We start from the raw sequence: 21,475 nt of genomic DNA, 5'->3' as shown, positions 1-21,475 counted from the left end.
TACTCAGATAATTTGTGAAATTTGAGCATTTTAAAGGCCACTTGCAGAATGAACTGAAGACAAAACTTTTTGAAACGAAACAAAGTTAAGGTGGAGTGTGCAGTGTCAGCCTCCAGAGGCATCCGTGGATAATAAATATGTTATGTTTTGTAATGTGGCTAGCGACCAGTCCACTTTCACCCAAAGGAAACGGACAGGCACCAGCTCACCTGTGTAGTGTTTTTGTCCTATTGGTTTAATTTGGGTCCCTTTTTTCTGGTATAGGGCATCCTCAACTTATGACACTTCATGGTTACAACACCAAATTATTATATACAACAAACAAATAATTGAGAAGCACTGCTTTATACAAGTCGCTGGCGTCGGGACGAAAGCCTGTAAGTCAATTTGGCAAATTTCATATTTCTTTCAAAAATTTATACTTTTGGGAAGTCCACACATGTGGGTGTCATTTTTTCTGAATTATTGACCAATCTAAAGTGTTGAAAATGGCTTTCTTTCTTTGATGATGCAATGTTTATGGTTGAACAAACATGCCATCTCCTGAAAAGTGTCGATTTCAGAGGTACAAGCCAGCGAATTGTAATAATGGTGAAGAAGTGGAATAGTTCTGACATTTGAACAAATGCATACATGGCTGCCTCTTCAGATCGCAGATCCCTCTAGTGTAACGGCAAAATGTAAAGATAATTTGAGGGACAAAGATGGACCATTTGCAATGTAATTGTGTTAGTTGTCATGGAAAAGGCATATGAATCAATAGGCGAAAAATCCTATGCAAAAATGTATTTAGGACAGGGGTGGGCACACTCGGTCCTAGAGGGCCGGAGTCCTGCAGGTTTTGGATGTTTCCCTTGTCCAACACAGCTGATATATGATCAGCTCATCAGCAAGCTCTGCATAAGCCTGATAATGATTCTGCTGATTGGATTCAGCTTGTGTTGGAAGAGGGAAACCTCCAAAACCTTCAAGACCCTGAACCCTCAAGGACAGAGTGTACCCACCCCTGATTTAGGATCTGCAGAAAACATATTGCAAATTATGACATTTAAGACATAAAGCGTGATAGGCATTTTGGTATTAAAAGTTTGAAAAATCTTAGTTGTTAATAACTTTGTTTTCCTCACAATTATAATTGTTCCATGATAACTGTGCCAATAATTGAAATACTCAGTAGTAAAATGTATTCACTTTCAAAAAGAAATTCATTGGGGCATGCTTTTATCGTTTTTGAGCAAATTCTGTGGAAATGACAGACAGAATTAATTGCAAGGTAATGATGACAATGTTAAAGTTGATCAATTAAAGACAATATCATGAAATTATAATATATAATACAGCCGTATCATGTGATCCAGTAAAAAAATAAATAAAGAAAAAATATCTCATCTTTTGACTCGCATCATACAGCTTGTTTGAATGAAGTCCCTTACACATAAAGTGTCATATTAATATTGTGTTTTGTAATTCCATATCAAAGGATTCAATTAAAATCATGGCATGAATCCTCTTAAAATGCCACACATTCAAACTGCCTCATCGTATTAATAATAACAGCAACAACTAAAACCTACATTGGGATGTATTTAATTTACGGTGCTGACAAAAAAGCAAAATTCTATGTCAATGCTTTTAACTGGAGACAACTACACTGACATGATTAGCACCAGGCTGATTTCATCACACACGCATTGCAACAGTGTATTCCCAGACACATCTACTGTGATCATCTGACTCTTCATATAAAGTCTGCCATTGAGCAGCTTTTCACTTACGTCGGCATACAAAGATAATCAGTCAACTGCACTTTAACCCTTTGCTATGACTGCATCGATGACCAACGAAGAAAAATGGACGGACTCACGCTCGCCGCCTCCCAGCGAGGCCTTGCCAGAGTGGTGACGTGCAGTGGTGAGTAAGGCAGTGAGCGCACTGGGCTGATGTGATGCATGTTGATGCTGGACAGAGGAGAAAGGGACCAGTGTCTGAGGGGAGGACACCTGCAGCGCTGCCACTGACAAGAGACAAATGTCCTCATCTCCTTCAAGACAAGCACACTCTCTCTCTCGCCCCCACTGCATAGTGACACGTTCTCAGTGTGTATGCATCATCATCTTTCGTTCCCTCAGATTTTCTGGCTCCTGCTTGTTCTCACACTGAGACGTACACTAAAACAGAGATATTATTTTGGGAAGTTTGTTTATGTGAAAGCACTTTGTTAACATTTAAGAAATAAAAACTTTTTTTTAATCTCGTCTTTCTCAGCTTCTCCCTCCTGACTAACTCAGTAACATGTGGATTTTAATGTAACTTCTAATTCATCACAATAGGGATTCTGACTAAAAAGAATAACAATTCTTAAAATACGTGCCATGGCTCAGGAGGCAAAGCGCGTCATCCAGTAACCAAAGGGTTATCCCACTCAGAGTCATGTGCCGGCGTGTTGCAACTCATTGGCTCCAGTGCCTACACTCACGCTGGTGCGAATGTTTGGTGGTAGTCAGAGGGGCCGTACTGCCACCAGTGTGAATGTGAGTATGTGAATAATGTATCAATTGTGAAGCGCTTTGAGCGTGCAAAAGAGAAAGTGCCATGTAAATCTGATGCATTATTGAAAATGCCAACAACAGCGCTAACTCGATTCCAAAAGGAAACAGATGTGGAAGCTAATTTATGTACTAACCGTGTGCAAATCGGATTGGGGCTGCCAAACATGCTAAATTGCAGCGCAGTTCATTTCGCTGGTAGAGGGAGAAGTGTATGCAAAATGAAACGTGATTTAAAATGTGGCTGATGTCTGTAAATAGCTCGTCTGAAAGCAGTGGTGGAATGTAATGAAGTAAAAATACTTACATTTTTCATGTATCAGAGTACTATATATTCATGAAGGGTACTTTTTCCTTTTATTTTACTACATTTGAGTGCGAGTACGTCACGTTGCGTTGCTGGCTTTTGTTCGAAGTGACGGGAGGATAGTGTGAGCCTGTTTCAGTTTTTCAGAGATGCGTTTTTACGCAAAAAAGACGGAACAGCACCTGCTACCGATCAAAAGCCATTCAGAAAAGAGGAAGAAACAGGTAACGACTAAAATATTGTCGCTGCTACGTGAAAAACACTTATGTCCATTTTTGTATTTTTTATTTATTTTTTTTAACTTTTTTCTTATTTTTATGTTTTTGGGGTGATTACTGAATGCAAACATCCCAAAATCATAGAAATGATTTTATTTTATTTTTTATGGACATAAGTGTTTTTCACATAGCATTGACGGTCACACACACACACACACACACACACACACACACACACACACACACACACACACACACACACACACACACACACACACACACACACACACACACACACACACACACACACACACACACACACACACACACACACGCACACACACACACACACGCACACACGCACACACACACACACACACACACACACACACACGCACACACACACACAAGTTGACTACTTATAGCTGTAACCTCACGGTCCTGTGACTAACAGCGACAGTGACAGAAAGACGAATGAAGAATCTGTCGTTTATGGTGCGCGTGCACCTTTTTAAACGGCACAATGCACCTTTAAGTGTGACTGAATTGCAATCAAGTATTTAAGTACATTTCAAATTGAGTACTTTTGTACTTTTTGTAGTAACTATTCCACAAATACTTTTACTTTAAGTAAAAAAAAATGCACCTATACCTGTACTTTTACTTAAGTAAAAAAGTGAGTACATCATCCACCAGCAGTGTTTCCCACAGAATTTAAATCTACTTGGGTGGGTGGACTCAGGCGGTGGGGATGGGAGGCGGGTTGGACGGGAGGTGGGTCTCAGTCCTGTTACTTCGTCTCCTCTAGCCTCAGGATCCACAAGTGATTGGCGGCGACCTAACGTTATATGCATATATCTTGTTGCAACAAGTTTTTTTTCTTTTGAAATATATTTTTAATGCATTTTCTTTAAAACTTCTTGGGTGGTGGCAAATTTACTTGGGTGGCAAGTATTAACATGATGTGGGAAACACTGACCACTGTTGGAAAGACAGGTGCAAATCAGCACATAAAACAGCCCCAGTGTAACACAGGCAAACTGAGAGGTGGTGGGGAGAACTTTTTCACTTGTATAAGCATTTTTCAAACGTTAACGTAACAAAAGTTAGCATAATGTATCATATGCAATTCTGGAGCGCTGAATGACCAAAGAGCTGAGCCAGTCACAAGAACAAAACTCCTTTCAACTCTGTACTAGTATTTCTGTGCATCTGAGGTCATTTCAACCCACTGTGACAACTCTACCAGAACAGTTTTCCGTGTGTGCTGTCCCAAGTTTTAACAGCAATGCTAGCTTCGTTGCATGGGCACATACAGTGCTTGTGCATCCAACTGCCACAATTTAGGGCAAGTTAACCCCTTCAATCCCATAGATGATTGCAGTGGACATGACATATTTGCTGTATAAACCAATAAAAACGTACAATTTGGATGACACTTCTGGTTCATGATTGGATCCTAGCTGACCAAACAATCGCAAGTTGATTAGCATTTAGGAAATCTGGCCCTTTTGTGTTCCATGGATGATACATTTATAATCAAGTGGTGCCATAATTGAATCCAAGTATTTAGCCCGTTTCAGTGTTAGAATTAATCAATCTATCTAACATGAATTTTATGTACACTAGGGAGATTTACAGCAAAGTGAGAGAACCAAGACAGCTGAGGTAGAGCAGAAAAGTTTGTCTAATATATCTCTTGGCATGACTGACTACGTTTACATGCAGGCAATGGGTTACTGCTTTCATAACCAGAATTCTTGCTCATATAAACACATTTGGAATACCTCGATCGATCGGGGCAATAATTTTTGCTGTGCGCATGCTCGCTATTTTTCTTCGTCTTCTTTGCTTATTTGATTCACAAGGCATCCTGGTCTTGTAGTCACTACTTAGCAGCTTCGTCCTACTTGCTAAAGGAGCCTCCACTTTGTCCTACTTGCTAAAGGAGCCTCCACTGAATACATTGATTTCTCCGCTGCGTTTTCACGTTATTTTGCGTCTCTACGGCCAAAACGCCCAGTTTGTGCCAATACACACATACAGTAGGGCTGGGTATTGCCAACAACCTCACAATACGTATCGAGATACATATGTATCCCAATACATGATTTTCAAGGCAATAAATATTCCAATATTTTACATTAATTGACTTGCATTTTTAGTGTAACAGTCATATTTATACCTAAATGATATGTTTATTATGCTGGATGGCAAAAATGTTTTCGTTAGCATCTCTTCTGGTTTACCACCAAGTGGCATGCCTGGTGTACACAAATGTGCACGCACTGCAAAGCAAGGAGCAGCTTTCACTGACACCGGGAACATTTATGAATAGGCATGAGCTGATATGAATAAAAATATCAAAGTATTAAGATTACAGGTGTAAAATGTGCTTATTTGAAATATTTGGGGATAATAATAATAATAATAACAGCATTTTTTCATGTAACACATTCTATTTTGTTTTTAAACAAAATATAGAAAAATTGGTACAGCTAGAAACATGTGCCATGTTAAGTTTATAAATAAATAAATGTTTATTCTTCCTCTGTTTTAATTTTCCTTAGCAAGACACTGTATCTAATCACTGATGGGCTATTTTTAAAACAGACTTCGCAGTACACTTTTATTTTTTATAAGTAGGCTACAATGCAAACTAAACACCCAAGACACTAATGTCTCTTTCGTCTGCTCATGAGACACGTGGACTAATTGAAGGCAATTGACTTCAAAGACTGCTGGTTTAGTACAATGCAAGAGACCCCCCCCCCCCCCCCCCACACACACACACACAAACACTGCTAGTGCATGAGCGAAACCTTACTTTAACTGCTTATTTACAAATTAACGAGCAATATCGATTCTGACGCCTGGTATCGATACGTGTATTGTAATGAGGCCGCAACGATGTATTGCCATATCGATTTTTTGAGCACACCCCTAACATGCAGTAAATAAAAGTATAAGTCTGTGCTTCTGGCGTGTAACCCACCGGAAATACTCAAGCCGGTGTCAACAAATGTGACAAAGAACCACACTTCGGGAGCGAGGAGGAAACAGACAACTTTATTTAGCGTGGTGAGTGACATAAATATAATGTATTATTGAACGTATAGTAAGTTAAAAGCGGAAATGACATTATCTACGCAATTACGTTGTCCGCGCGTCGCAGTCCGAACGGGTTATTCCAATCGAGCATGTAAACAGGAGTACCTTATTCCAGCACGCATGTAAATGTATTACCGCGATTGTTTCAGAACAAGGACTTTGACCTTAACCCGAAAATTGACTGCGTGTAAACGTAGTCACTGTACTTAACGAGGTCTCAAGAGAATAGTGGACTATATTTTGGCACATGGGCAAAACAGCTGCAGTCACAAGACCAGCTAACAATTTCGGAAGACACCATACTCCCAGCAGTTCCCACTGTGAGACAATTAGAGGATTCTAATAATCATTATTTCATAGATTTCCGCTGTAAAATGGGCTTCCTTCTTTCAAACACTATCATTAGAGAGCATTTGTTAAGGATTTCTAACAAACGAGATGCAACCAATCCAGGGTGAAACGCGTGGTAATTCAATACCAGCAACTTTTGCATTGGTCTTTTGTCATGAAGGGAATATTGCAACACATGCAACTGGGGTCTCATTCTGCTCTGGTTGGAAATATCTGGCACTTACCACAATAAAACGGCACACACGGGGAGCCAGATGGCAGTAATCTTAACATTAAATCACAAGCGTTTCAGGACAAGTTGTGCATTGAAGCCAATTCAAAATTGAAAGTAAACCAGAGGAGCAATGCTTATTTTTAGAGAGGCAGAGAAGAATGGAAAGATTCTTTGTATTGGACAATGTACTTTTTGTTAAATACAACTTAGATGATACACAAATTAAAATCTGCTAGACATATGTGTTGAATAGTTCTATAAAATGCTACAAGCCATAACAAAATATTCACAGTTCTGTGGAAGGACTTCATCAACCTTTTTCAGGGTCATTGTGAACGGAAAAAAATGTGTGTATTCTCGTGTATAAAAGCTGAAACCTTTATTTTGTTCTTATTTGTCTTTCAGATATTCAAAGATACTTAAACATTCCTAGAGCCTGCAGCCAGACCTTGGCCTGTTTTCATCCTGTTAATCCTGGCTCCATTTGTATTGGCCTACATTCCTCTATTTCAGACAACTCACTGGATCAGTAAAAACCATACAATGGAAAAATATGTCATTTTTAGTTCAGTTATTTAAGGTATTTTAAATGTTGTACCTCCAGAATCCTACATTGATTTTGTCTTCTACATTCCCAGTAATGTTTCCCGTTTCAGTTAAATAATGAAAATACTAACTTTGGAACCTAACCATGAACTGCTCAGACACACAAGAGTCCATTTTCATTCTGTATTACACCACACAATCTTGTGTTGTGAGCTACTACTGTTCAGAGAGAAGCAATATAAGCAATGAGCAATGGTAGGAAAATAAAGTCTTAATTACGGAAATGTTCTTTTGGCTTGCCACAGGAAGTCATGTTTGTTTGTTTGTTGTTATTTTGTTTTTGTTTGTTTTGAGTTGCATTGAGTTTCAATTAAATCAATTCCAAATGTCTTTTTGTTCAGGGAGCTAAACACACACAATACAATACTCTTTTTGATAGAATATGCTGGTAAATAACAAATTTTACACGAAAAAGCACTCAGCATTAATTTCCACTATGACTTGATCCTGTTTCCCTGAAGTGAAAATAATATTTCAATTTGGGACTTACTGAGCACAACTATGAAGCTCTGATTGTCCAGGAGGAGCCACAATCCAAATCCCATGATGACAGCCCCAAGAAGCTGAAAGAGGCAAATAGGCCAATTAGTCAGGCACAATGAGGGTTGAACACATGATGTAAATTTGGATGCAACCCATCATTAGGTTGTTCCGGTTAGTTGCAATAACAGAAAAATGTAGTTGCTATCGTGGACATTGTTCTATTGAAGGAAATGAGAAGTAATGGGAGAACTATGATGCAGAAATCAGAAAACGCTTGAAATATGTTCCAGGTTGAACTGTGGTCATTACAAATGTTTTCTTATCAGAGTTGATGTCGGGCGAGAGGCAGACATAAAATAAGCAACATTCACACTTACAGTACAGATACAAATTTGCACCAAAAAAAAGAAAAACGTTTGCAATTAGACCATCATTCATATTTAATTAAATGTGGGAGGAAGCCTGAGTACCCAGAGAAAACAATTGCGGGAGCCGTGCAAACACAGTAGTGCATGAAGCGAGATTCTAACCCAGCACTTCTCCAGCCCTGTGGCAGATGTGGTAAGCACTATACACGCATGCTGCAAAGAAGATATTCTTTTTCACATTTAATTTATTTTATATACACCAAGTTGCATAGCGTGTGGTTCTAGGTCAAGCCTGGGTAATCAATGCTCCCCCAGAGTGCATGTAAATGCGAAGGTGGTCAGACTTGCTATCACAGAATAAAACATCTATTTTCAAGACACTGCCGTTTGCTATTGTGCCTTGTTAAAATCAGGCAGAATGTGTTCAAATTGGATTTAAAAATGTGTTGCTTAAAGTTTAGATATATTTGTTGCTTTTCCATTAGCAGTATAGTACAAAGTAGCAATTAAGGGTCATTAGGAAAATCTGTATTTTGCACATTTGCTTGTGATGACTGCAAATGGCATTTTTAGCCAGGCTAGGGTAGTAATGGAATACAAGTACCAGCATCACGTATACAGTAAAGAAAACAATTTAAAAACAAATTGGAACTGTATTTCACTACAGTTACAGGAAAATAGCATTTTATTAAAAATGTGGATTATTTTGGAGGATTACATGTTTAATACAAAACGAGGGAGAGCTGAGACGCCTGAGAGGATGTTGATTTAAGTCTTCGCCCACTTAAAAACTAGCTGGTCAAACTGCTTTTCCCAGAGTTAACTTGGATAACTGGTCACAATACACAATATAACTCAATGGACCGCCATTGCTCATCCCCAGGGAGGTTTTTGTTGGCAGTCAAGCAAATGACACAGGTCACTGGATACCTATTGGGCCTAAAGTGTCAGGTTTCAAAAGCGACTCGGAAACGGAAAGAATGACTGGTGAAAGTTTTGGATCATATTCAGTGGAGGACTTTATTTATTTTACATAACATTTACAAAGAAGAGTGTGAGCTGTCAAAATTATTCAAATTGCAGGCTAACCCGGGGGAAAATTCATTTTGGCGGAGATTGATAAAAACTTACTAGCCAGTTTGTATGAGGCAATCGTGTCAATGAGGTATGCCCGTAATTCTACGAAGTGACTTTTGCAATGTGACCAAGTACACAAAAACCAAGATCGTATTTTAACAAAAAATCTGAATTGGGCATTAGGCCCTGCAGCGTGAACGAACTGTAGCCTTCGCGGTTCAATCAGATCTCAAATTACTTTGCTAATACAATGGACTAAGACACATCACTGTTGACATATTTTTGGCAACTGTTCTAAATCTACATCAGTGCATGCATATTGTTAAATTTGAATACTAATACTCACAAAGAAAATGAGGTTGAAGAGGAACAGGAAGTACTTGATCGCCGTCACGCAGCCTTTCCCCATGATGTTTTTTTCTGTAAAGGTGAGAAAGGGAATGAGTGCAATTCCACAGGAAATGTAGCCAACATTGTTTTAGTGCTACAGAGTCACAGCAGTGCGCAGTGGATAAAGCTCCCGCACTGATAACAAATACTAGCGCACAAACATACGGTACAAGCACATTCTCTGTATCATGTTATCTGTACAAATAGTACGAGGTCCTTTAGACGTTCAGAGAGAGGAAAGAAACTTAAAAAAAGGTATAGGTATGAATCAAAATTTAAAATTATATTCCAAGTGGAATTGCTTTAGGGATAAGCTTCTCTTGGTTTAGTCTTGCTTTGTCTTCAACACGTGAAACATGCCTGTGCCAGTCTTCTAGATAGAAGTATGCAAACAACCAACACAGGCCACTACATGACGTTGATTCTAGTTTAAGTAACCTCAAAAGGTGCTGTTGATTTTCACTAATCAGTAGATTCAACTTCAAGTCAAAATAGCTGGCAACCAAATCTTGTTTGCAATTTTGTACAGGCATTTTTTTTTAAAGCAAAATATTGTGGTTGTTGCGACTTCAGTAGACATCAAGGGCGAAAGAAGTTCTTAAACCAAATGGGTTTTCGGTTCAGTGTGTTTTGAGAGAATTTTGACAAATGCAGTCAGGACATTTGTTTCTTCTTAACATCCTGTACTGATACCGGATTTACAAAATGTAAAAACGTGTTGCAACACTGTGCTATGACAGAGGCCAGCAAAAATGTAATTCCCCACCAACTGTCATTTTAATCCCATTCTAAATGGGCTCCAACAAGCTTGTCTGATCAGGACTGGGTGGCTCAAATCTGTAGGATTACATTTGCAAAACCAGTTTAAACTCAATCTGTAAGCACGGAAGGAGGCGTGTCCACATTGCATACAATCACCTTACCTTGTATTCATGGTGGTTGCGGATCATACCAATCAAATGTCACAATGATACATAAAAGTGGAATGACTTGCAGCACAAAAGAAAATCTGTAACTTTAAATCTCAAAAGATTAATCAACCAGAAATGAACACACCCACCCTCCAAAATCTTTCCTGGAGAACCGAATTTATAAATTTTAAAGAATGCTAAATTTATAACAACATAAATGGTCTCATCATAAAACACATCACAAAATATAACTTGATTTACTATCATTATAAATATTGTTAAAACATGAGCCCCCTGCAGTCTGTTTTCTAAAACATGTTACCATCACGTAACCCTCTTACACCCGCTGTACAGTAATGGTTTTAAACTCATCAATAAATCGATGACAATCTGGGTGAAATATGGAGGCCCTTATCCAGCTATCCTGCGGCAGTGAATGTGAGGGTTACGCATGTGACCCAGATTCGCCTCAGTGGAAATGGGTTACTGTTACTATGCGCCACTCGGCTACTTTATAGATTGGTGATTGTTTAGAGAGCAATTCCATAGAATGTGAATACTTTCAGGTCAGATCCCTTTTGAATAGGTGAGGCCGAGGCCCTGCCCAAAACTCAATGTGCCTGCTCAACAACTCCCAACACATATGATGACTCAAGTGTGTGTGACAGTGCTGACTCACTACAGTGTTTCCCACACCATGTTAATACTTGGGTGGGCCACCCAAGTAAATTGGCCACCACCCAAGAAGTTTCCAAGAAAATTTATTAAAAATATATTTAAAAAGAAAAAAAAAAAGGTTGCGACAGGATATACCGCATATAACGTTAGTTCGCCGTCACTCACTTAGACGTAGTAATAGGACTGAGACCCACCTCCCGTCCAACCCGCCTCCCATCCCCACCGCCGGAGTCCACCCACCCAAGTCGATTTCAAATCTGTGGGAAACACTGCAACTAGCATGTCTCCGAAGACACGCGTATGGGATTTCATCACTTATAGGGTTACTCTTGATTTGCTATACACAGCTGTTATGTTACCTTCCTGAAGAGTCCTGTCATTCGCCCTCAATTTGCTTATAATAATAACGCATCGGATTTATATAGCGCTTTTTTCGACACTCAAAGATGCTTTACAATGGAATGGATACATTATTCATGCACTCACACATTCACACTGCGGTGGCGGTAAGCTACATAAGTAGCCACAGCTGCCCTGGGGCAGGCTGACGGAAGCATGGCTTCCAGTGTGCACCTCGGCCCCTCCAACCACCACCAATCATTCTTACATTCAACAGTGTGAGTAGCACTGAAGGCAATGTGTGTGAAGTGCCTTGCCCAAGGACACAACGACACATGACTTGGGGAGAGTGGGGATCAAACAGCCGACCTTCTGGTTGCTGAACGACCGTCTATACACCCTGAGCCACGGCCGCCACAAGGTTACAGGTTTTGGCACTGCACAGCCACTCCCACCACACCAGTATCACTGACGGGCCCAGGATCCCTGTCCTATTTTTTACTCGTGGTATCCCTTTCTCACAGGGTGTAGTGCAGGATTCCTAGAACACACAATCATTATAGAATATAACTCCTATGTAATGTCACTGTTATCGCAAAACGATTTATACTAGGCATAGATCGATTATCGGCCGGGCCGATGATCGGCGCCGATATTCAGGATTTTGACGAATATCGGCATCGGCCATTTTGAAGAATCATATGGCAGATAATAGATCTATTTAAAAAAAAAAAAAAGGTGTTAACTTCAGGGAGCTAATTTAAATGTATTTATTTATTTATTTTAATGATTAATAAATAAATAAACTACTCTCTTGAGTAGGCATTCTTGAAAAAAAATCTATATCTGACTCAAAAAAGATTGTATCCCACATACAATAAAGACATGTTGACAGATGGCTCATTGCAATGCCTTTGCCCGAGTTGGTGATATGTTGTTGGCCAACTCATCAACTAACTTCATTTGTGGGCCATTAAGCACCAGCAAAATGTTTCTCCGCTCAATTAATTATGTAGCGATCCATCTGTTTCCTCTCAGTTTTCCATTTACTTGTTAACAACAAATTCTTGGTGGCTTCTTTATACTGAAATGATGAATTTGAAAAAATGGACTTTGCAGCAGTTGCATATTCCTCATCAGTGTACAAAAACAATGCTAAGATGTGTTGCTTCACGACACCAACACCAAATCGACCGCAACATTAGTGAGCGCAGCGCTATTTCTGACATTATCATAGTCTCATTTAGCTTTATGAGCAGGTCAAAGGGATCAAAAATAGGGCTGTCGCGATATGCAATAAATCAATTAATTGCACGATGATAAAAAATTTGCTTGATAGGTTTCAGCAACACTCGCGCTGGTTTGTTGCTTCACTATCTTGTCAGTAACTGGGTAAAGCGCCCCCCCCCCCTTTCTATTCACTCACTCACGCACACACACGAAACATGGTCTCCAGGGCGGGTAAGCCGAACCACGCCGCCTGCACCGACGGCACCACTAAAAAAAACAAAAGTTTAAACATTTTGGTTCGCATGTGTCCCATTGGGTCTTCATAAGCACACGCAATTATCTTTCTCATTTCATATCAGCGCTGCTAATAGCCATGTAGCATTATTGCTAGCAGCACACCACAGCTATCGGTGTTGTTTTTATTCATTGCTTGAGTTTCGAAGCCTGTCGAAAAAGCAACACTCGCTACGTGCACACACCCTCGCAATCCTGTGCTGCTCAGTCAGATACAGGCTTTACCAAAGACACTGGCTGGGTAATAAGTTAACTTTCCTGTCACGACTGACTCCTAAACTGTGCTTAGCGTATTGAGGAGTGAATCATCTTGACACGCACTCTTGGAGGCGGTGCTGTGCCAAAGCAGTTACCCCCGAATAAATCTGCAGTGGGTATGTTTTTCAATAAACGTATGAAAAAGGCACGTGTTTTTGAGTTTTAGAAACAAGTTTTGTAACAAGAAAAATAATATTTAACCTGATCCCATTCTGCAATGGACTCTAGGTGCGTTCAATGACCACGCATGCAGTAGGAAATCGCAGCATACATAGAAAAAGCTCAAACGACTGATGAATGTTAATGTTTTTTTGGTTTTCTTCCACATTTTTGAAATTTATGGTTATGGTTAGGAACAAGGAAATTTTTTGAAAAATGTCCACTTGTATGTGGTAAAAGTCCTAAGATCCCGCACCAAGGGATACAAACCACCTCTGGGGCAACCCCCTCGCCACAACAGTGGCGCATTTGGCGCATCAGATTCAGCGTGAGAGCCCTTGAGTAGTAAATGGAGCTGGTTTTATCGTGACAGGCCTAGTCAAAAAGACACAGACTTTAGCATTATATACTGCAGGATCTCATCGACATGCCTAAGTCATCATGTTGTTGTCACTCAACGTACAACACAGTAAACCTAAAGCAAACGTCAGTTGACATTTTCATGTTAAAAGGTATTTTACCAACCAGCAATCAATCAATCACAAGCACTATAAACTACTCTCTTGAGTAGGCATTCTTGAAAAAAAATCTATATCTGACTCAAATAAGACCCTAAAAGGAAAGTTGCTGAAAAGAGAGAAATAGAACTGGAGATACAATTCGTATTCACATTTCCTAATGTCATTGTTACAGGTACACCAGCCTTTGAGTCAAACAGCGTGTCAAGAAGTTACATTTTAGATAACGCATACGTTTTACTGTCTTGTTTGTTCTATCCAGACTTTAGTTAATTCTAGTTCTGCAGTTTTGTATTGCTGTCAGTTTATCCGATTCCGTACTTATTTAAAGAACAAATTACATCCTACTACTCTGAGCAATACATTATTGTTTACATTTCTGCTTTCTGATGCAATGCTAACAAGCAAGTCGTACAAGTTGGAGCAAACTTATTTAGATTTTTTATCGCTGTTGTTTTGTTATGTTTTATACACCATGGAAACAGTGACTCACACTTGAACTGGCAACTTTATAAGGAGCTACTAATTATATAATTTTAATTAACGATATTGTACTCCCATAAACTTGCAGCACATTTTGTTTCAGCCTGGGCAGAGATCTAAAACGTGACAATCTGAATCAGGAATCCATTCCAGTTTGTTTAAGGTGTGAGGAAGGGTACACCCTGGATTGGCCAACTGCCCATCATGGTGATGAGGCAAAAGAAGTATCCAGAAAATACCCACACTCACACGATCGCTCAATTGTGTGAAAGTGTTGCATTTGACAACCTAACAAACATCGGTTCATTATAGAGACATTTTTAAATGTATGATACTTATATTACTTATTATAATTCCAGGGAACAAAAACCAGACATGATTTTCATGAATTTAACAAACCGGTCCATACGCTCAGAAAGGATGTAATAAAGTGGATGTCTCCAGGCAAAACAGCCTAATTCCTCAGGAAAATCAAGCTAGCAAAAGCAACAGCAATACCAAAACATGCAAAGTGAAACAGCTAGGTAATCGAAGCACATCCACAAAGCCATTTTTTCCTTTTGTACCATTCTTTGTGAACAGTATGAATAATATTCTGTTCTTTACTTTGATTTAGTAGTTAAGGTGTTGGTCTCCCATCTTTCAAAAGCTGATGTTTTTCCTCAAAAGAAAGGCGTGACAATAGTTTTATATTCTTCAGTGGACACCACTAAAAAACTATATTGCCGCCAACAACCTCTAAACTAGCAAACTAAACTCATCATCACACAATATACATTGGGGCAAAAAAAGTATTTCCTACTGGATTTTGGCCAAATACTTTTTTTTTTACCCCACTATCTATAATCGTGACCAAAATTTAACATAATGAAATGACAGTACAACAGTCACTTTCTGTAGGCATACAAAGCAGGACTGAAAAGGACTGACATTCAATAATCTTAGCAACACAAACTCGGCTCAACAGCAAATGTTTCTGGTTTTCGTTCTTCTTTCAAATTTACACAGCTTCAAACTAAATAGTAATCTCCACTGTGACAGGGTTACAGTAATGACGAACGGGTGAGTAGCCACAAGGTAAACCTTGAAGTCCTGATACACTTCAAAGTCCCAATACAGACAAGTTAACTTCACAGCCAGTGTCAGTATCAGATGTGATTGGCCTGTAAGATTGTATCGGGGGTCCTTTGGTGGCCTGCCTAACTGCCGATGACATCCCACTACATGTTCCAAGTGGGAATGTTTTGTGGCTTAAGCAATTGGATTGTCGTTAATGGTTATTCAGAGGGAAAGCATAGACATGTTTTATTAAAGGGATGGTTCGGGTTTTTGGACATGAATCTGTATGACATCCTCACCTAAAGTGGTGTTCAATCTGCACTGACTTACCGCTGACAGCGTCCTGTGACACAAGATCCGGTCCGGTTTTGGTAGAGACAAAAGTAGTCCGGCAAGTTGGCTGGGTTCACAGAAATAAAGCCTTTTTCTTCGAAAAACAATTTGTGTTCAAAAGAGTGATACATTTGCATCACAAAACTGCACATTAGAAAAAAGTCAGACTTCATTACCGCCGGGCTCTATTTTTCTGTTTGTATCACTGCGCGGCGCACTGCATCCAGCTGACAGACGCGCACAAACCAAGTTGTTTTGAAGTGTTTACCTGATGCGAGAGAGCTAATGGAGAGCGAGAGCCATTAGTATATAATGTTACGATTGTATAAACTTTAAAAGCTTGTATAACTAATGTGTGTTGTATGTTCATGTGTTGCACATTCTGTTTTGTATTCTTGTGTCCGAATGTTTGTGAACGCATCGCACGTCTCGCGGTAGAATTGTTGGTAACGTGTTGGTAACGTGTGCTAATTCGGCTTGCGAGTAAAGTTGCTTGTGTTCGGCGTTGGCTGCGGCCAACAGTAGCCGATTGTGTGAAGACCAATAAAAAGGTGAGACTACCAACCACATCTGCTGGCAACGTTCTTGTGACACGTCACACTATATTATATTGTTCGATATGTAAAAACGGTGCGGACGCGTGATTTCCCGGGCTGTACCAATAAAAAATTCCCAGAATCTCCGCACACTTTTCACCGGTTTTCCAGCACTTCAAACAAATGCACCCCATTTGTCAGTGACAGTCACCCGCTCTCTCAGGGCTACAGCTGATCAAGTTATACCACTTCTCTATCCCTCCTCGCTATCGCTCTCTCTTCCCGTTCTAAATCCATCTGCCAAATATCAGCATCAGTATATTCGGGTTCATAAAGATACACACCTGGCTCAGTGCTACAGACATTGTCGTCGTAGTCAGACATGTTATTGTGCGTTTTCAAAGTTATAATTACGGTGGAACGCGCGTCTGTCAACTGAATATGAAGCGCGCCACGCAGCGATACAAACAGAAACATAGTGCCCGGCGGTAATAGAGTCTGAGTTTTTGTTAATGTGCAGTTTTGTGATTCAAATGTATTACTCTTTTGAACACAAATTGTTTTTAGAAGAAAAACGCTTTATTTCCGTGACCCCAGCCAACTTGTTGGACTACTTTCGTCTCGACCAAAACCGGACCGGGTCTCGGGTCACTGGATGCTGTCAGCGGTAAGTCAGTGCTGATTGCACACCACTTTAGGTGAGGATGCCATACAGATTAATGTCCAAAAACCCGAACCATCCCTTTAAGAAATATTTCACATTATATGCATATATTATCTACATACAATGTAGCCCGATAACATCTGGTACCGACAGCGGACAGTAAATGTTGGGGTATAAGCGGAAATCCTCCCCACCTTTTTCATTCAGAAACATTAACATATACATTTAAAGCAATCATAAAAACGTAACTCTCTGTATTTTATATGGAGATAAATGATCGAGGTGAACGGATAGGTGACGTCATTGGAAGGCGCAAAGGACCCTGATACAATGTTCAAGGATGATCACTCACACGTTTTAATACATAATTCACTGACAGGGAAACATTTTGTTTTTGTGGTAGCAGAACTGCAACCATTCACATGGTCAGACAAATGCACTAAGGCAGAACTTCTCACTGTGGGCAAAAGGCTGAGACAACAATAAGGCAAGAAGGTCTGAGGCGAACCAGGTCAGAAACGCAACATCAACACATGGAGAAGTGCTGGAGAGTCTTTGTTGGACGTGTATGAAAACAATCTGGGCTTAACTGATTCAAAGAGGCGGGCATATCAGACAGGGCTCTTCTAGACTAACTTTTTGCAAATGTATTTCTTTGGTGCACCAGAACAAAAGTCAGGTGCACCCAAAGCATTTAAAATATCCCATTCATTGGAAATGTCTTGCAAGAAAACCAGGCTTTTACTGCCTTTAACCAAAAAAATAAATTCTATATAAATATTTTAATTAATCGGCCAATTATTTATTTATTTTTTGGGGCCAAATATCGGTATCAACAGTAACACCAGGCTCTAAAAATCCAATCAGACAGGCCAAAATTATGAGAGCACCTTAAATCGAGTACTGTATATGCTTTTCAAGAGCAAATAACTTTAGATTTTCAAGAATATTCAACATTGGCATTGAAATGTAGAAAAATTAATAAAATATCTTAGAAATGTAAGAAATATAACTAAAACAGACTCATGCTCTGTTCACCAAAATTAACTTAAGCAAATATTAAACATTTGGTACAGAGTGATAGACTAGAGTCACTAATACCGTAATGCTATGTTCAGACAGACTTCAGACGTATTTCTTATATGCTTTTTTTTTCCAAGGGTTACTACCTATGCCAGGGTTGCTTTAATTAGAGGGGCTCCTCCTCCTACTCCAACAGAAGAAGAGAACAAGTTTGAACATTGCTAGTCAATTTAATGACTGGTGGTGGTATTAGCTGCTAAATGTTGACTTGGTTGACAGTTCAACAGCTGTAAACAAGTCAATATACACTCAGCAGTTATGCCAACTTCCTCATTCCCCAAAAGCCTGCTCCTTTTTGGTTTGGTCACGGCCGGGATTGGAAGCCGGTTGTGTTGTATGTAATGTATATTTTCCGGTCCCACAGACTGCAATGATATTGACCATCAGTTTCTCACCATCCTGTGTTGTCTGTTTTTAAACTTTATTTGGCTGTGTCTATGCTTGTGCCACTGCTGCGTGTGACATAGTAAGTACATTCCCAACGCCGACTGGCTGTTTGCAAAGCAACACAATGAAAACTTGCCCGCATGTATGTACGCATGCGCACGCACGTAAGCACGGAAACTTCCCCTCGAAAGGCTGGTCGTGCTGGTGAAACTTCTTATATTTTTTAAGGCATACCGTTGCAAAAGTAAAGTGTCTGGAGTGGGCAGCCAAATTGGTTGCAGTTTATAGCCCTGACACTGGCTGTGACAAGCTGACTGGCTGCAACGACTGTGACAGAAACCTAAAACAATGAGATAAACGATAGAGGGCTGCATTTGCATTATTCAATTGACGTTTTGATATCAAAATATATACGGTATGCACACTGCATATATTGCTATAACACACAGCTCTAGCCTGTGCTATAAGATGTGACAATAAAAACACCAGGAGAAGCCAACTTGAACATCTAAACTTTATTTTAGGTTAATTAGAGGCACTGTAAAAGGCGCCAATTTTGTTACTCTAATTTAATTGAGATGTGATTGGTTATTTCCAAACACAGCCACACACCACACATTATAAGAGGGTGTGCACACTTGTGAAAGGACATAATCTCAGTTGTTATTGTTTTTTAACTTCCCCCAGCCCTTTTTTATTTGTATTTTGACTAAACAGGTAATATGTCACAATGATGGAAACATGTTTTGGCATGATTTATGTTGGTTTGATCTTTTTATAACACAAAAACATATCATTTGAACAGGGACTTTTTATATCCACTATATTAGAGGAAAATACTTTTTTGTTTTTATCCAGTCGGACTGGAATGGCCTAACTCAACAAACATGGTTTAGCTGCGTTTTGAAAAATGTCAACAGAGGCAGCCAGCCCTTAGCTCAAATGGAAGTACTTTTCACACTAATTTAGCAAACTGACAGTATAAATTGGGGGTTCAGCAGGCGAGCACTCGGTGGACGAGGCTCACAAAAACGGTTCTTGTGTGCTCAAAATTTCGTCAAACGTGCTTGTTGTACCAACGCCACACAGCCTCGCTAGCAGTCCGGGATGCCTTGCAATTGGAGATCGGCGTTGTGCCCAAATCTTTCAAATTCAAAACACACACGGATATTTTTTCATTGGTCAATAAAGTTTTGTTGTTGTTTTTTTAAGTACAGAACAGAAATATCTGGACCACAGCCAATCAGATGAGGGTCCTGCTCTTCACTATCACTGATGGTCGAGCCTGAGGCTATGGTGTCTGTGTCTGCTAATGAACCAAAGAGCGAGGTTTTGAGGCTTTGTGAGTGGAGAAGACTTATTTTTATGGGGAGAGATGTGTCTCAAAAATATTCACACAAATAAATTTGTGATTTTCACATGTGTTTTTGAGATCCACAAATATATCCACGATTTTCACGTTTTTATTTTTATTTTGTGTGTGCATTTTCCATGACTTTTGCTTGCGAGTTGTTGAAAGTGCATTTGTGGATCGTTGCGCACGCACATTTATTTTTGAGACAAACATCACGCTTTTTCTAGAAATTCACACACACACACACACAAGCTCTCAGAAATGCACATAAGGCCCGTTCCTCCGCCGTCCACGGGGAGGCAGTGCTACTGTCTCCATTGAACGGGAACAAACCGTTTCTGTTTCTCGTTTAAAATTGGACATTGAAAAACAGAAATCGAGTCTTTATCTGACCTGGCATTATGTGTTTATTTTGCACACGTAGGGAAACAAAATGCGACCTTAGTTTGTTTCCCTTGAGCTTGTTTTAGCTTTACTCGAAAGACATTCTTCTTCTTTGGGCGCTGCTGCTTTAGTGGCGTAAAAGAAGAAAATTCAACAGCAAGAAGAGTGTCTTTCAAATGAAAGCAAAACAAGCTCAAGGGAAACAAACTCAGGTCATCGCAAGACATCACAGCCGCCAACAGCTATTTTGATTTCGATTTTCGATTCATTAAGCTTATTGGTACTTGCAAAACAATCAAGTGAACAAAAACATCATAGCAAGATCGACGTAAACAATGTATTCAGAACAAGCATTCAAATAGAACAATAATAAGCAACCAGTCATGTATTTTCCCCACCTGACGACAACCCCACTTACACACACACAGTCAATAGTACAGCACAATGTCTCCCTCCCACCCTGACTGGTGACCAAAACAAAGGCAGCTTTCACGCACTATTCTCTCTCAAGTAACAAAAGGGAGAATCTGAGACGCAGAGAGCTGCTTCAGCCTTGCATCTCCTACTCTCCAGAAAACAACAGCAGATGGTTGAAAGATGCAACTTTCCACTGTGAGACCTAAAAACATCGCCTGATGTTCCATTTAGTCGACACGTCATACACCATACGATTATCTGTTGGAAATGAACCATGTCATATTGCATATGTTCAAAATTTAAACCAAGCATTTACAACCATTTAAAGCAACAGTGTGTTGAAACAGCAAGATAGCAGCTTGGCAATCGTTGGTATTAAGTTGCCATGGCAACCCCAAACTCACCAACTAGCGTTTGCTTACATTCACCTTATCTTGTTTAAAACATAGGCTACAAGATACATACTTTATTGTACACTGGTCTTCTCTTAACAAGGCAACAGAAACTTAAAGAATGATCATAACAATGTATCATCTATTGGGCTCATTGGGAGTATTTAATGTTTTATTTTAAGCAAAAACTTTTGATTTCCTTTACTTCATATCTAATTTGAGTTGTAGTTTCATATTTTCTTTAAATCACAATTCCATGATGGCAATGTGAATGTGATGTTGAAATCTGACAACAGGCAAATTGCTCAGGATGATTGTGAATGTG

The 21,475-nt window shown here is 39.6% G+C and overlaps 1 protein-coding gene across 1 annotated transcript in view; it reads right to left on the bottom strand.

Annotated features, from left to right (window-relative positions):
- The window catches only part of LOC147178062 (CD82 antigen-like), a 28,039-nt gene that overhangs the window by 4,208 nt on the left and 2,356 nt on the right, over nucleotides 1-21,475 (bottom strand). Inside the window, exons 2-3 of the mRNA XM_086072197.1 lie at nucleotides 9,628-9,701; nucleotides 7,844-7,916 (exon numbers count right to left, since the gene is read on the bottom strand). Of these exons, the coding sequence (XP_085928323.1) occupies nucleotides 7,844-7,916; nucleotides 9,628-9,690 (136 nt within the window). The 5' untranslated portion in view covers nucleotides 9,691-9,701. The remainder of the gene's footprint in view (nucleotides 1-7,843; nucleotides 7,917-9,627; nucleotides 9,702-21,475) is intronic.

This window comes from Leptonotus elevatus, chromosome 3 (assembly GCF_054856555.1).
Source record: "Leptonotus elevatus isolate MCC_2025b chromosome 3, RoL_Lele_1.0, whole genome shotgun sequence".
In the NCBI taxonomy this organism is placed as follows: domain Eukaryota; kingdom Metazoa; phylum Chordata; class Actinopteri; order Syngnathiformes; family Syngnathidae; genus Leptonotus; species Leptonotus elevatus.
This window is presented reverse-complemented; position numbering and strand designations above follow the sequence as displayed.